This window comes from Rhinolophus sinicus, linkage group LG01 (genome assembly GCF_036562045.2).
Source record: "Rhinolophus sinicus isolate RSC01 linkage group LG01, ASM3656204v1, whole genome shotgun sequence".
NCBI classification, from domain to species: domain Eukaryota; kingdom Metazoa; phylum Chordata; class Mammalia; order Chiroptera; family Rhinolophidae; genus Rhinolophus; species Rhinolophus sinicus.
The window spans coordinates 47,242,292-47,254,552 of NC_133751.1; the positions used below are offsets into that span (position 1 = coordinate 47,242,292).

Consider the following 12,261-nt stretch of genomic DNA (forward strand, 5'->3'; position numbering starts at 1 on the left):
AAGGAAGATAAAGACGCTTACTACCTGGAAGCATGAGAGTATCCTCACTGTCAAAGTTATTGTAACCGAAGCTTACAGCTCAAAATTTGACAATGATGTGGAACCAGGTTAGCTAGAGTGAGTCATCTGCTACTTTATTTAAACATGCATACAGAACATGGACAAAATAACTGCTAAGCTCCCTGTAAGGTAAACTTGCTTTTGTTAACTTGATTCATTCCAACAATGAGAAAGAACTCCAGGAGTCTGTCTGAACTGGACACCTGAAAAGGAATAGCTGAACTGAAAGGGACTTTGAGGGCATCCTGGTTTCACCTCTTATGACTTGTTTCACCTTGGGCAAGTCGTTGACTCCTTTGGACTTCATCAGAAACCAGATTATGAACAACGCTTTCCTTCACAGGCAATGCAGTGAAAGCACAACGTAAATGGTTAAGATCTGGACAAGCGTTATTATGGCGAGGGCTAGGACGGGAAGGAGATGGCAGGCCCAGCTCCACCCCTCCCCGACTCCTCATAAATGGAAAAATAGAGCCAAACCGAGAGCTGAAGTGTAGAAGAAGGGTAAGGGGGAAGAAAAGGAAGGACTGGGTATGGGGACGTCTCCACTCGATGCCCAGACGGAAAACAGAGAATCCCCACGAAAGGGGCTGTTACCTCGGCGGCGGCAGCAGGCTCGGGAAACGCTGCCACTGGTTCCTTTCCGCCGCCACCAGCAGCACCGACACCGCAGAGGCCACCGCCATGGCCCTGCAGCCCCGCGGCTCTCCAACTCCTAGGCACAACAGCTGCGTCCCACACGCTGCAATACCTTTGCTTCGCTCAGCAAACCTCTTGTCCTCCGCCGGCCACCGTCCGGGTCAAAACCAAGCAATGGGCCCAACCTAGTACGGGGGAGTGTCTCCACCAAAACCAATCAAAACACAGAGCAGGGCTTCAGTGCGGCGATTGGCCAATCGGGCCGCGTGCCCGCGGGGGTGTGGCCCCTGCCTCCTTGGCCTCTAGAGTTCGGCCTGGAGACACCTGGCTCTGTCCTCAGCCTCCTTAGGACCGTGGTCCTGGGTCGGTGTTTCTTCTCACGGCCTGCGCGGTTTCTCCGTTCTCGTCCGACTTCAATTAGTAGAACCTTCCTCCTGATCTTTATCAGTAAAGCCGCAGGGATATAATGGAGGCAGTCATGGGACAAAAGTTAAATGGGGTGGAGAACAAGATATAAAATTCTCTAGTGTTCTCAAAAAATGGAGACAATAAATAACTAAAATAAAAAATTTAAAACCTCCTGAGCGTTTGAAAACAATGTTTTAATTGACTATTGGGGGAAAAGAGTCAAAAATTTGATTATTAGGAAGTCAAAACCGACATTGAAGAATATCTAGAAAATAAACATACTGAATTTACTACATGTAGCTGCTAAAAGTGGTTAAAGCAGGGCTCATAAGAAAATTCATAGTGAAAGTAAACATCTAATTCAAGGGTTAGAAAAAATACAAAAATAAACATAAGTAAAGCAGAATAGAATCAGTAAATTAGTAAAGGTTAAAGAAGAAATCAATGAATTAAGAAAACTAATATCAAAGGAGTAATAAATCTAGAAGTTAAAAAGAACACCTAATAAAATAGATGAATGGTTAACTAATTTAAGCAAAAGAAAGAGGGGGGATGAACACTTGCCATTAAAAAAAAAAGTGGGAAAAGTATCTCAGATCTAGAAAACAAAGTATAGAGTTATAAGAGACTAATTGTGCTCATCTTTAAGCAAACAAACTTGAAAACCTTGATGAAACAGATAATATTACAAGAAAATACAACTTAGCAAAATAGATCCTGGAAGAGATAGAAAAATCTAATGAACCAACTACCGTAGAAGAACTAGAGCAGAATACTATCAAAGAACCGTCTTTCCTACTACCCTCACTTCCACCCTTACCTCCACCCCCAAAGCAGGTGGCCCACCTTGTCTCACAAGGAAATTCCACCCAAATGGTAGAGTAGTTGATGCCAGTGCTATTCTTCTGTCCCAGAGTACAGAAAAAGATAACTACGTGAGATGATGATGTGTTAATTAACCCAATTGTGGTAATCACTTCACAATGTATACCTAAACCAAATCATCACATTGTGCACTTTAAATATATACAATTTTATGCTTATACCTCAATAAAGCTGTGTGTGGGGAAGACTAACAAGTATAAAGAAAAAAAAAAGAATATGAGGCATTCAAAGAATAGGAAACAAAGAAATATAAAAGGCACTTAACCTCATACCAAATCAGAGAAATACAAGTTAAAACTATAATGATATACCATATTTCACCTATCACATTAGCAAATATCAAAAAGTTTAACAACACACTGTAATTTGTAAGAATATTATCATGTTTTACTGTTGTAAAAATGGGCACAACCATTATGCAGAATACTTTGGTAATATTTATCAAAATTGCAAGTTCGCAAACTCTGACCTAGCAAAGCTGTTTCTTGGAATTCACCTAAAAACATACTCAGAGATGTTTGAAATGATGTCTGATTAAGGAAATTTATTGTAGTATTGTTGGAAATAGCGAACTGATTATATATATATATATATATATATATATATATATATTTAATATATATTTATATACATAAAATACATTTATATTTAACCAATGTCTTTGTCTTTTAATCAGTTTACTATTTGCAATAATACTACATATATATAATATGATATATATAATTACTATGCAGTAACTAAAAAGAATGAGACAGCACTATATTTACTCATGTATTAACATTTATTCATGAGTGAAAAAACAATAATGGCAGAACTGTGGTTATTAGTCCCCAGTTTGTATAAAAATAGTGGAAAGAAAATACATACATGCTTGTATATGCAGAGATATCCTTTGGGAAAGAAAAGTTGATGGCTCCATGTCAGGGATAGGATGGAGACTCACTTTTTATTATATACCCTTTTGCATCTTTTGAATTTAATACCACAGGCCTGTATTAGCTATTCCAAAGTACAACATTTTTAAGCATTTTGTTTTGACATAACTTCAGACTTACAGAAAAGCTGCAAGAATAGTACCCTTCTCCTAGATTTGCCAAATGTTCATATACCATATTTGCTTTAGCTGTCTTTCTCTCTCCATATACACATATGTACACACACACAAATACACACCCATGCACTCGCATTTTTTAAGAACCATTTGCAAGTAAGTTGCAGACATGACTCCTTTTTTCACTCCTACTTCAGTGTGTATTTCCTAAAACAAGGAGATTCTCTCACCTCTCCACAGAACAATGATCAAAGTCAGAAATCAACGTGGATAAAATACTATTATTTATTCTACAAACCTGATTTGAATTTCCCCAATTGTTCCAATAATGGCTTTTATAGAAAAAAAAAAATCCTGTGTCACACATTGCATTGAATTATGTCCCTTAATCTGTAATGGTTTCTCAGTTTTTCTTGGGTTCTCATGTTGTTGACATTTTTGAAGAGTGCAGGCCAGATCTCTCTCTCTCTCTGATCATTTCCCCTGGAAAAAGCCAGCTGTCATGTTGTGAGCACCCCTATGGATATGCCACAGGATGTGAAGTTGGAAGCAGAACCTTCAGCTCCATTTGAACCTTCAGATGCAGCTGTGGCCAACAGCTTACCTGCCACCGGGTGAGAGACTCTAAGCCAGAACCACCCAGCTAAACTGCTTCCAGATTTTTTACCCTCCAAAACTGAGTGAGATAATAAATGTTTGTTGTTTTAAACTGCTAAGTTGGGGTATTGTTACACAGCTATAGGTCTTCTTATTTATCTCATCCCCTACCAGAGTGTCTGGCATTTACTAAGTCCTTAATCAATGTTGGTTGAATGAATGAATGAATGAACGAACGATGGCAGCACTTAAGTAAACCAGTAACCCAATCAATTATTCTGGACTGAGTTGAGAGATTTAATTTGTAACTTTAATGTGGTTTATCTTCTCAGAAATTCAGTTTCTCTTAAATAAGTCTTCCTACCAAGTACTAATGTGGCAATGAAGAATAGAACAAAATTCTTTATAGAAAGATAATTTAACTTATTGATTCAGGTGACAACCTCCATATTTAAAAGACAACCGCTAAGATTAAAAACAAAAAACTGCATTATAAGAAATGAATGAGTCTCCAAAATAGGTTTTTATTACAAAAACTTTTAATACAATTCAATATTCTATTAAGAATAAAGTCAGGACCTTGCCAACCCTATTGACTCATCAGAGAACAAGTTAGGAAAGTCAATGTGTACTCCAGGGTGACTGAAATTATTCCTTTACTAAAGAATGCCTGGGGCATGTGGTCTTTTCTGTTAATGTCCTCACTTCGTTCCTTTCTTTAGCAGTAAAAACAAACAGGGATTTTTTTTGGGGGGGGGTGGGTGGAGGAGGGGCAGGCTGCTCCACAGAATAAAGTAAACTAGTATTGAAAATGTGACTATAAAAGTGCAAAAGACGCAAGCTACCACTAGAGGGGGGAGCTACATTCAAGAAAGAAAAGTTGGTTAGTGGTTAGAAAATTGCTGTTTTCAAAGAAATAAAAAATACCTTGAGAAGTTTACTCCTTTATCTTTAGAGACACAGCTAAACAACCCCTTCAGTATCTTATTTTATCTTTGATCTTTTCCGTTTAAAAAAATTCCTCTGCTTTATCTCTAAAATGGAATTTCAGTGCTTTTACTATTCATGTTTTATATGATAAACATATGCCTGGCTGTCTACTAACTCCTTTCCCACTTTCCATGCTTTTTTTAAAATCATCAAAATGAACAACATACCACAGGTAGCCTAGGTTTTTCATCTGATACCAACAAGAGGAACAAGTAGTTTTGATTACAATTGATGCTTTGGTTTATAAATTGGAGACATACACACCACTTTACATAGATTGTGCTGTTTTAACATATCTCAAATGTTGACTTTGAATAATTAAAATCTTCTGAAGGAAACTAGAAAATACTCAAACAGCTCACTAGATCTTTCATAGAATAAACAAAAAATATTTAGAAATCCATATGCTGCTTGAACTTAAATCAGAAATGACTCAGTTTTGGTGAAAGATGGTTTACATTGTTGGAAGGACCCACACTCTAAGGGAAGTCCCTAATATCCTGGAAAATGAAGAAAAAATTCTCCAAGCTCCATTATTTTCTTTTCCCCCTGGGCACCAATTAGATTCTCTGGTATCCAGATGATTCACGCCTTAGGCGGATTCCATAGACAATCAAACCCACAGCGCAAAGACCCAGCACGATGGCCCCAATCACAGGAAGCACAGCTGTGTAGTCAGAGGAACACTCGTCCACTAAGAGAAAAAACAAATACAATATAGCAGGTAAGGTTTGATGAGGACAGACCAAAGAGCAGGCTAGAATAGGAAGAACATGCGCTTGGGAGTCAAACCTGGGCTTGACTTTTAATTCCACCACTAACTGTGTGAACTTGGGGGTGTTATTTAACCTTGCAATTTCCTCTCTTTATAAAGTAAGCAAACAATATATAAGATTGCTGGAGGGCTAAAGAAGATAACCTTATCTTCTCAGCAATTCATAGATATTTAACAAGGTTAACTACTTTTTCTTCCTCACCACTCTCTGCAAATCGGAATGTGTTTGCATAAAAGTGTGTCATTAGATTACACATGATCTCTTGAAAATACGTGATGTTTATCCACTTTATGAAACATTTCTTGTCACACTTAAAGTTGTTTTGTATTGCTTGTAGTGAGCTAAAAATATTAGAAATTAGCCCTAATTATTTAGGAACACTTAAAAGGAAAGTTTGTAAATTAGTCAAAACTTTTTTATTTTTATTCCATTAGAGAAGTACTTATTCAGTTCATTTAAAATGTAATCAGTCTTGACTAGAGAAAGATGAAGGGCCCTGGGGATAAAGGGGAGTTTGATTGAAAACAAATAAATGGAGACCTATATATCTCATTCAAGGATAGATAAGAAGATATATCCCTGAGGTCCTTGCATGAACCAATGTTGAAATGAACCAAGGATCACCATTAAAACCCAATTCTCACCTGAGGTCCAAGAAAAAAGAATCAGAAGGGGCCAGGGGAGAGGGAATGGCAATTCTCTCTCCAGGAAAAAAACCCAAATATGTAGAATACAGGAACTGTGCTCATCATACACTATTTGATTTCGCAGTGGAAAATACATAACTATAATAATATATACCTTATCGATGTAACAATAAATGGAGCTATGACCATAAAAGGGATGGTGTAAGAGTATTAAACCCTTATCTGCCATAGCAAGAAGTTTAAAGCTGATAAATTAAGAAATAATAAGCTTTTTAATATGTTTTAAAAGAATTATGGGGATAGCTACCATAAGAAATTGTTAAAATTAGTTAAAAGTGCTTTGTCTCTAAGAGGAAGGACATGGAAGTGTTGCTTTTCATGGTAAAGCTCTTTTGTGATACATGACAATTTTGTTTTATATATGTAATGTATTATATATATATATGTAATTCTTAGATAAAAAGAACATTAACAAGTTAAGAATTTAAAATGATTTGAAAAAAAATACAAGTTAAAACAAAATGTAAAGCACATACCTACTGACCCAGCAATTTCACCACTAGGAATTTATACTAAAGAGATATTCACATAAGTACACCACGATATGTTAAAATAATCCCCATTTTATGAGAGCAAAGTGGACAATCTGGATATACATCAAAAATTTTAAGTGGTACAATCATAAGAGTAGAATATAACATAGTCGTTAAGAAGAATGTGGGACCTCAATGTTTTTTCTGGGATACACTGGGCTCTTTCAATCTGCAGCTTCAATTATTGATCTTAAGGAAAATCTCTTAAATTATCAAATATATCTTCATTCTATTTTAGAGCACTCTGCTTCAAAGGCACCAATTATCCTCATGTAGGATGGTCTGAATATCTTCCATACCTAGCAGCTTCCCTGTAATATTATAATCTTAATTTTTATCTGCATTAACTGAGCATCTGAGTCATTTTCTCTGTGAAGATAATTCAGTTTTCAGCTCTATCTGTTCTGCCTCTTACTATTTCTATTTATTATGTAAGTGCGTTTCTTTGATACTCAATTTGTTTTCTTAGGAGTAAAATCTATCTATCTCACTCTTTCATTATACCATCTCATCTATGAGCTCTAGTTATAAGGAATTCACATTCTTACTAAGTAATTCTCAGTATAAATCAATTGTCAGGGATTTTTCCCTGTTCCTTGAGTTTCATTTTCTTTGTATTTTATCAAATACATTCCTTTCCAACCCTTCCCCTTTTAATTTAATTTCATTTTAGAAAATTGTGGTAAAATATACATAATATAAAACTTACCATTTTAACTGTTTTTAAGGGTACACTTCAGTATCATTAACTACATTGTCATTGTTGTGTAACCATCACCACCATCCATCTCCAGAATGTTTTTCAAAACTAAAACTTGGTACCCATAATTTAATGTGATTTAATCTTATATTATTCTTATTGTTATTTTGCTGCAGTAATTTTGAATAGTGGTCACATTGCTTGTTTTTATTTTGCTCATGCTTTGAGCATCTCATCCAGACATTGAATTTCCTGTGATATCATTTGAATAGATGAGGGCCTTTCTTCTTATTGTGTTTGAGATCAGTTCATGTTCCCTGCTGAGCTACCTGTTTGGATTCTACCTTCTTGTCTGTACCTTGGCAACTAGCTACAACCTGAGACTATCCTCTGGTTGGAGATTGGCTCCTCAGGTCACTTCCATCAGTCTCCATGTTTACTCTGCCTAGTATTCCCAGTAGCCATTTTCCTAGATTAGAAGAGATAAACTGACAGCTCCTTTTCTCTCCAGTTTTAGGAATGGTAGTAAACATTCCAGAATTTTTCTCTCTCATCATATGGCTTCTTGGGGTAAGTGTTTGGGGAAGCAGGGTTAGGAGACCAGCTCTGCTCTGATTCTTGTTTCTTTTTTGTTCACCAGTTTAAAGGTATTGTGTTAGATTATATCTCTTTGACTCCTATTGGTGATTTTTAAAAACCTTTTACTCCTCAATCTATTAGATAATGAGAAAGGAAAATACTAGTCACTGTTTTAACTCTAAATTTTCATTTCATATATTTCTGTAGTGCTTTGAAAATTTTTAAATCATCTACATGTATTATTTTGTTTCTGTTTTTTTCTTTAAAAATAAGAATTAATACTGAGGAATAAATTGTAACCATTTTAAAGAATTTACTCTATGGTGCAAAAACAAAATTCAGGCATATATTTATACACATTTGTTAAAGTTTGTTTTGTATGCAATTCATATGTAATTCTTTAATCATAACATAATTGTGAAGACCTAGACACAATAAAAATTCTCAATAAGAACAAGACTAGCTAAGTAAATTGTTATATAAAGTTGATAGCATATTCACAATAGCAAACATATTAATGATACTTTGTACCTTTAATAGCATGGAGCTTATGATGCACAGGAAAAAAGAATAACAAACTGTTTACTCTGTATGCTTCCAGGAAGTAAAACAATATCCATGAGAGGGAAATACATCAAAATTAACAATGAATAGGTTATCTCCAGGTGGCCATTAGGGAAGGTTTCTATTATCTCTAGGGGGATTTGTATGCTCTCTAATGGGGGTGCAGAGACAGGGGTAAATTTAGGACAACCTACTCACAGCAGAAGAGAAAAATTGAGTTGAAACTAGATGAATGAGCAAGCAGCAGGAGAACTAAAGGCAGGGACAAGTGACGCCAGAGAGGTCAGAAAAGGCCCCTGCAAGGTTTCCCAGGGTCAGTCACAGCAGCGTCCTGCTCCCACCCAGGAAGCCATGGGCAGGGCCCCTGCTATAAGCCTCCTGTGGTCAGAACACACAGACCTGGGCGCAGCCTAAGGCAGAACCCCAGGGGCAGAGGAGGCTACATCCATCCTCACAGTTTCCCCACAGTTTCAATCCCAGCACTTTTACCCTGGGCATCTTCTGGGATGTCACTGCAAAAAGTGGGCAGAACTGTGAGGCAATAAGGCATCTGGGCATTTATTTACTACTCATTCAAATGAAACCTTTTTTCTTTTTGGTTACCAGAATGTCAATTCTAATTAATTTTAAAGATAATTGGCTTTGGGGGGGAGTGGGGCAGGTAGATAACAGGAGTCTAAGCAGCGGCCATCACCCCAAAGAACTCATCCAAGATGGTAGAGGAAAATGAAACTTAAGTGAACTATCTTATCCCTCTCCTCCTGATTTTAATTCCATTTCTTTTTCTGTCAGCTGTGGGAGAAATTTCCACACATTAGAAGATGAACTTAACTTTAGTCATTCTATAGGATGTACAGTGAATAAACAACTCATGTTCTGCAGTATAGAACCTCCAGGTACACTTGAGGCAGAACTGGAAACGAGAGTCCAAGAGGGAGGAGATGGAGAAAAATGGCATCTCTCCAAAGCCCTCGTTATTCAACCTGAGTCACATTGGGGAACACCGGGTCCTCATGTCCCAGATTTTCATTAATGTCTGTTGCAAGGAGGAAACAGGAATTTCCTGAGACTCTAGACATCTTCAGGGGCTCTTGAAGCTCTCTGAAAGCTATTACGTGCCCTCCCCACCCCTTCACTTCTGAGAGGGTGAAGAGAACTAAACTACGTCAAGGGAAAGCCAGTACATGCCCTAGGTAAACAGTGGTTACAGAGTTGTTGCCAAGTTTCATAAACTTTCTGGTAAAAATAATGAGTGGCACCTCTGAAAAACATAGAAAAACAAGAAACTTCCTGTTGATAAAAGCAGTTAACATCCAGAAATCCATGACTCTCCTCTTTCTCTGAAATAAAAATCCCAATTCTCCTAAACAGTCAATGTAACAGAAAACCATGAATAACATTCTGAATCTTATTTTAATAGAACTTTTCCTCCAGATATCAATCTCTCCCAATCAGGAATTTCCTGGTTTACAATTTTTTTTTTTTTTTGTAAATGTTTGCTAAAAAAGGAAAGTGGGTCAGAATCTGGGTAGAGCTACCTTTTCTGCTCACCATTTCTGATTGTTTGGACGCTTTGCCCACTCCTTTCCCGCAATGGTCCAAATTAATTAATTTGTGAGAATAGACTAGAATCAAAGAGAAACAGAGATCAAGCAGGAAAAAAAAAGTGTTAAGAAGGCAGAAAACAACTGCAGGTGAAGGAGTTGGAGAACTAACATATATTGAGTCTCTTTTGTTTGCCAAGAGCTTTAGTACATGCTTTATATTAAAAAAATGAAATATTCGGAAGTTTTCTAGTTTTTTACTAATAATACATTATAATTGTGTAGACTATGTCTTTTTAAAAATAATAATCTATTCAGACCATCTGTAATTTACATAAATCAAAATTTGGGCAAAATCCAGGAGTTTAAAATCACGTGAGAATTTATTTGGAAATGGATTGGGTTTTTTAAAAATAGTGTTTTAAAAACTGGATATTGAGACTCTTAAAAATGTGTAAGAAAAATCGGTGCAGTTTGAAAACGTCTTTCCCACAATTCTCCCTTTGGGTATTTGGTTTCTCCTCACAAGCTCCCTGCTCACCCTAATTCTCGGAGTGGAGGAAGGAATTCAAGCTCTTTTGGCACAACCTCCCTATGCTAACAGGAGAAAGTTGGGTGGGGGCTACCTTTTAGTCAGCCTTCAGATGGTGCTTTGGTGAAAAACTAGGTTTCCTAATCAGATTGGGAGGGTGGGACAGTCAACTAGAAAAGTCAATCCCTTCGCTTCAGGCCCAATATGAAGCCAGAATTCCCAAGGCCTTAACCTTTCACATTCTGAAGAAGCTGGGGCTTTACATGCGTTCATATCCTCTACTGGGCCTCTTTCTGGCCACCAGGCATGCTGTTAGCAAAACGACAAGCAGTCCTGCGATACTCAGACCCACGGCCACAGGGATTTCTCTCCTGTTTCTGTCACTGAAGCATTCATCCGCTGCAATTGAAGTCAGAGTAACAGGTGTTATATGCTGGCCACAATGCAGGGAACTGATCCTGCCCCTGCCTGGCTCTGCTTCACAGAAAAGGAAACCAAGGGAGACAGAGAGCAGCTGGGCCTCCCACCTGCTGCATCAGACAAACCGATGGGTACAAATGAGGAGGGACAGGCTCAGCACGATGACCTGGAACACACAGTGCTTGGGATCACTTACGGAGTGTATGAAATTGCAGATACCCAAGAAATTATGATTCAGTGGGGTGGAGATGGGGCCCAGGTAAGTCTGATGCAGCTGGAAGGCAGATCCAATTCTGAAAAATGGTGATTTGATCTGGAGGGTCAGGATCAGAATTGTGTCTTGACTCCCAAGCCAGGGTAAGCCTTGGAGCCATGGTTCCCAACTCCAGAAACAGGGCCCTGTATCAAATCATAGGGCCAACGTTTTCTATTCAAACTCTGTGCCTCTTAAAGAGGCTGTTGGATAGCCTGGGGCTCCTTTGGGAGGCTCCAGGATTTTAGGGAGGAGGGGCTGAGAATGTAGGAGTCAAAGCCAATTGTTTGGGGTGACCAGGCTGAGCATTTACACTTACTGGATTCTTCTCTGGTTCTTCCTGCTCCTGTTGAATTGTCACCCATTGGTCAGTTCTGGCCCCTCCTCACAACACTGTGCCTCTTTCTGCTCCCACAGCCCTCTGTACATTCATCTTTTCTAACACCATATTGTAAGGTAACTTGCATATTTTCACTCACTTCTTTTTTCTATTTCTGTTACTCTCTGGTAGAAAATATTATTTACAGAAAGACACACATCTTCACATGTGAGAGTCTTTGGTGAAATTTGAAGCACAAAGTCTGGGAATATGGGGAGCTGAGGTAATGATAGTGGAATGAACAAGAGAAATAATTTGGAGGTAGAATTGATAGGGTTTTGTGACTAGTTACATGAGAAAGAGAGAGAGGAAAAAAGGAAAAGACAGCTTTTCTACATCTCCCTGTGGGCTATGCTCATAGAGGCCAGGGGTGTGCTGCTGAAAAGTTTTGTTTCTCTCCTGGGCCACTAAGGTTTCCCAGACCTGCTCACTTCCTGCTTCACAGTGGTTCTGAGGGGTGGGGTTCTGAAGGGTGGGGTTCTGAGGGGTGGGGAAAGCAAGCCTGTACCTTATTTTTAAAATCACATGATTAATTGCAGAGGTGTTTTTCCCAAACCTTCATAATGAATTGAAAGTTTTGAGACAAGATGACAAAGTGGGGACAACACCTACTCGCAAATTTTAATATTTAATTTTAGCACTGT

General features: G+C 37.9%; 2 protein-coding genes across 3 annotated transcripts in view; both read right to left on the bottom strand.

Moving 5' to 3' along the window:
- MCCC1 (methylcrotonyl-CoA carboxylase subunit 1) overlaps nucleotides 1-876 on the bottom strand; it is a 57,553-nt gene extending 56,677 nt beyond the window's left edge. The window contains exon 1 of the mRNA XM_019735834.2: nucleotides 658-876. Coding sequence (XP_019591393.2) covers nucleotides 658-746 — 89 coding nt within the window. The 5' untranslated portion in view covers nucleotides 747-876. The remainder of the gene's footprint in view (nucleotides 1-657) is intronic.
- A 3,268-nt stretch (nucleotides 877-4,144) lies between these two features.
- Nucleotides 4,145-12,261, bottom strand: part of LAMP3 (lysosomal associated membrane protein 3) — a 30,563-nt gene continuing 22,446 nt past the window's right edge. The window contains exon 6 of one of the 2 annotated variants that reach the window (XM_019735836.2): nucleotides 4,145-5,324. In XM_019735836.2, coding sequence (XP_019591395.2) covers nucleotides 5,191-5,324 — 134 coding nt within the window. In that variant the 3' untranslated portion in view covers nucleotides 4,145-5,190. Of the gene's footprint in view, nucleotides 5,325-9,883; nucleotides 10,965-12,261 lie in introns of those variants that run through there. The other variant, XM_019735835.2, reaches the window with a different exon arrangement.